Below are 4,817 nucleotides of genomic sequence, written 5' to 3' on the forward strand. Positions count from 1 at the left end.
GGAAGAATTGTGTCAATCATGTGGAATTGGTGTATGTAATACTGTAACTATAGTAAAGATTCCACCACTGTTGTGGTGGAGACTGGATGTAGGTTGCATTGCACAAGGCAACTGATCTAGGATACATGATGGTGTCAGCTTCTCTCTTCCATTCTCTGTTCTGTTTTCTGATATTCATGAGACAAAACTAAATTGTTTCATAAATTTTTCGCTGCTGAGTTCAAACTGATTCAGACTAAAAGTTTGTTTTAAAAGGGTTATTTTATTAAAGTAAAAGAAGGTCATAGATTCAACCCCCCTTCTCTAAGCCTTCTACAACAGTATTGGCATAGGAAGAGTAAGACTTTCATGAATAGTATTGGCGAGATTTACAAAGAAAAGTTTGTATGTCACAGGGAAGGACTCAGGGAGGAAAAGTATTACACGATGGAAAAAAGGAAGAAGGAGCCTAAATTGGAAACAAGAACTGGGTGTGAAGCCTAAATGGATGTTAAATTTATACCTGAAACTGAAAGAAGGTATATCTTTTATTTCTCTAACGAACACAACCATGATCTATTGGATACACAATTCAGTGCTATGTTGCTTGCCCACTGAAAAATGTCAGAGGCATATATTATGCAAATGATGAACATGCTAAAGTCTGGGATTAGCACTTCACAGATATTTAGTCTTCTAGTTAATCAAGCAGGCGGGTATGAATTTGTTGTCTATGGTCCCAGAGATATGGAAAATGAGATTGCTTGGCAAAGGTGTCAAGTTCCTGGTGATACATCATGAGTGTTGAAGAAGTTGGAGGATATACGGTTGAAGGATCCACAATTATATTTAGTGTCATATCATGATTCAAGAGGTTTGTTACGTAACGTGTTCTGGTCTGATGGGATTAGCCAACTAGACTACCAACTCTTCGGGGATGTTATTGCTTTTGATGCCACATACAAGATGAACAAGTATAGTTGTCCATTAGTCATATTCAGTGGGGTTAACCACCACAACCAAACAATTGTTTTTGCTACTGCGTTAATTGTGGACAAAACTACTGATACATATATTTGGCTCCTGCGTCAGCTCATGTTTGCAATGAAGTGTAAGACCCCAACCTCAATAATAAATGATGGGGCCATGGCAATTAGGAATGCAGTAAGGGATGTATTTTCCGAAGTCATACATAGATTATGCGCTTGGGACCTTATTCAAAATGCAACTAGCAATGTTGGAAATCCATCGTTTACATCTAAATTCAAGAAAATCATGTTGAGAGTCTACGAGATTCCCGTGTTTAAGCGTAAGTGGGTTTAGCTTATTGAAGAATTTGGCCTTGAGGATAAGCCGTGGGTGAACAACATGTATGAAGAGAAGCATATGTGGCCTACTGCATATATAAAAGGTAAGTTTTTTGCTGGCTTTAGAACAACCTCAAGATGTGAATGTTTACACTCAGTTGTGGCAAGGTATGTGGGGTCACGATATGATTTGACAAGTTTTGTAGAGCATTTTCAAAGGCGTGTTGCACACTTACGCTTTAAAGAATTTAATGCTGATTATGAATCCACGTGGGGTGCCTGTCATGCAGACTTGTATAGAGCTGCTAAAGAGATTTGCTGCTGAGGTATACACTCATGAGATATTCTATTGTTTCAGCCATTTCCTTCTAGAACTGGATCAATGCGGGTGCTAAACATAGAGAACAATGATGATTTCTCAAAGTACATTGTGTGTAAGCATAGGAGGCTCGATTTTCTGTGGACCATTGAATTTCGTCAAGAAGAAATGATCTTCATGTGTTCTTATTTAAGAATGGAGTCATTTGGAATTCCTTGCAAACATATTGTGAAAGTTCTGGTTGACAGAGATATTTGTGAGATTTTCCGGTCATTAGTGTTGGATAGATGGACAAAGAAGGTGAAATCAGCACTCAATGATGCAAGTGGGTTCACCAGGGATGCTGTTATTATGGGGTTGTACACATCTTACAAGGTTGCAGACAAAGGCACTAAGCAACCTCAGTCAGGTGTAGCTAAAAGTAGCAATCCGTATGTGCATCAAACCAATATAGGCTCAGGACAACCATTTAAGAAGAAGCGGCAACGTTGTAGTGTTTGTCAAATGGAAGGATATAAAAAGACATGTCCTTGGCAAAAGGACATAGACAACAACGTTATGGATGATGAGGCTAATGGTTCAGATGATGGCGACATGTACACCGAACCGACGGCTGAGTTAAATAGTGATAATTAGCAATCTCCATTAAGTTAATATTTTTGCGTAGAGAATCACTTACATATTTGCGTTTATATTTTTATTCACTATATTAATGAAATTTTCTATATTCTTCCAATATTCGTGTTTATGTTTTTTAGATGAAATAATTGTCATATAAATCTTGATTAGACAATAAATAAATTAATAATTTATTTAATTCATAAAATTATTAATTTTATAATTATTCTTAATAAAAATTTTACAAAAATCATTGGCATTGACAAACCGGAAGAACCAGTGTCGTTATGCGTTTTGTATAAAAAGAAAAATGGAAAAGTCAGACGTCCAGCAGCCTCCTACTCCTTTCAATTCGCACTCTCTCAAATGAAGCTCTTTTCCCCCAAAAAACACCCTAGCACATTCCAACTCCTCTCAACTCTCACTCTTTCAAACGAAGCTTTCTTCCCCACAAAAAGAAACACTAGCTTATCTGCCGCAAGGAGGGGGACACTATCGCTGTCCGTCGCGCCGTTGTTGTTCTTTAGCCCTCCAACCAGTGTTATTAAAACCGGACTGGACCGACCAGTTTAACCAGAAAATCAATGAACCGGACTCTCTACCGGTCCGGTCTGATGTTTGAACCGCATGAGGTAGAAAACCGATCGAATTCGGTAAAGCACGGTCCAACCAAACCGGTTAGGAGTTAAATTTTAACAAAATGTTAAGGATGGGATTTGAACTCCTCCCCCTTTGGAAAAGCAACACTATTTAGCGCCACCAGGCTGTGATGATTTTCATTAACATTTATGCAAATTATAATATATATATCTTTTATCAAATAATTTATTTCTATCTAATTTATTTTAAATTTAGTTATAAATTCACTTATTTTTAAAAATAATAGTTATTTTAAAAATATTTATGATAGAGTAAAAATAACAAAATACTTATTATTTCTGGTCCATATTATTTTAGAATAGCTTGATATTCTTAAAATATTAGTAAAAAAATATATTTTAAATTATAATTTTAAATTTTTTACTATTTTTATTTTTTATTTACATAGTACCGAATTAACCGGTTCAACTAGTGACCTACCGGTTAAACTAGTAACCCAGTAATCTGATCGGTTCGATCACCGGTTCGATCACCGGTTCGGTTCTGAAAACTATGCCTCCAACCTATTCACTACAATCGCACTTCTTCGTCAAACTCGGTCTCTCTCACCCAAGCCAAGCAGAAACACAAATACCCCCTTCTCCAACCCTAGCCTTTGAGAATCTGATTCTTATTAAGATTTGGAGGTTTATCTCATGGAAACTTTTTTTTCTATGGTGGTTTCATAGCCAATTCTCTGTTCTTCCCTTCCATTTTTTTGTTGATAGATGAAACTTGTCGAATTCTACTTGAATGCTGGTGGTTTTTCCTATGATAAATTTTTGTGCTTCTATTTTGAGTCTGTAATTCGTGCTTTCATAACCAGTTATAAACATCGTTTATAATTGAGGAATGATTTCGCAAAACCTATTAGATCTGATCACAATTGAACCCATTCTCAAGTGCATCGTGCGAGATTTACATATTTTAATCTGTGTATTTGTATTTTTCAGGTGAAAACAACCAATCCTAATATTGTGTTCCTCATTTGGTGATATGACAAGACTTGTGCTGTTGGAATTTTCTAATTCAAGAAGGAAGAAGGACATTGGGTTGAGGAGTGCAAATTGAGAGTGGCTGTTGGAATTTTCTAATTCAGCTGGCGTCTGCAAATGGTGAAAAGGTACATAGATAACTTTATATGGATTTTCATGTTACTTATCCATATTTTAGTTTAGCTACAAATAACTAATTCTCTACTGATTGATGAGCAGAGAGTAGAAGAACTTGAGCTGGAGACAAGAAGTTCAAAGAAAGAGCTTGAAAGCGAAAAGGTATAGATGAAAAGGAAGTTCATGGTATAGAATACAGATAGCTTTTGGTACAAAACCTTTTATGAAAATATTGTCTACTTTGCAGTAATTCCTGTGTTCTTATCTTATTTTTACTAATGTCATTTCTATGTGAATGCAAAGTTATTCTATGAGTTGAGTTGACCAGTGCTTATGGTTCAAGGAATACTGAATCCCATAGCAGATCTGTTTCTTCAGCATTCCATCTGATTAATTTTTTCCCTCGAGTTTCTTTCTTTGTTGCTGTTGTTAGCAGGTAGCCAGAGAAGAAGCGTGGGCTAAAGTTTCAGTTCCTGAGCTTGAAATAAATGCTGCAATCCGAGATCTTGATTTTGAGAGACAGAGGTTAAAGGGTTCCAGAGGAAAGCTTATGCTTCGGTAAGGTTTTTATGTGATTGCTAATATTCATCATGGGTGACATGGCTAGTCTCAATAGGATAATGTATATAAGAGTTGAATGGTAGATTTTTTTTAGTGTGAAATGCTGATTGATAGTGTAGCTGTCTTTTAATGCAACATGTATGCTTCTGCCTCAATCTTCATGGTGATGATAATTTGATACACTTCGGCTGAAGCTCGATCACTTAATAACCATAACTATTTGTGATAGTAGCCTATGTGGGGTAAGGGATGATGATAGATTGTCTTAGATACAAAGGGATG

The 4,817-nt window shown here is 36.2% G+C and overlaps 1 protein-coding gene and 1 long non-coding RNA gene across 5 annotated transcripts in view; both read left to right on the forward strand.

Moving 5' to 3' along the window:
* On the forward strand, window positions 601-1,611 carry LOC107616435 (protein FAR1-RELATED SEQUENCE 5-like). The gene is made up of 3 exons (XM_016318395.1): window positions 601-766; window positions 854-1,288; window positions 1,445-1,611. The coding sequence occupies exons 1-3, from the start codon at window positions 601-603 to the stop codon at window positions 1,609-1,611; spliced, it is 768 nt and encodes a 255-aa protein (XP_016173881.1).
* Window positions 3,395-4,817, forward strand: part of LOC107619690 — a 2,285-nt gene continuing 862 nt past the window's right edge. Inside the window, exons 1-3 of one of the 4 annotated variants that reach the window (XR_002353346.1) lie at window positions 3,395-3,509; window positions 3,816-3,985; window positions 4,077-4,532. This is a non-coding gene — a long non-coding RNA (uncharacterized LOC107619690). Of the gene's footprint in view, window positions 3,986-4,076; window positions 4,533-4,817 lie in introns of all 4 variants that reach the window. The other 3 variants (XR_002353347.1, XR_001615746.2, XR_001615745.2) reach the window with 3 other exon arrangements.

The sequence above is a fragment of the Arachis ipaensis genome, chromosome B09 (genome assembly GCF_000816755.2).
Source record: "Arachis ipaensis cultivar K30076 chromosome B09, Araip1.1, whole genome shotgun sequence".
Lineage (NCBI taxonomy): Eukaryota > Viridiplantae > Streptophyta > Magnoliopsida > Fabales > Fabaceae > Arachis > Arachis ipaensis.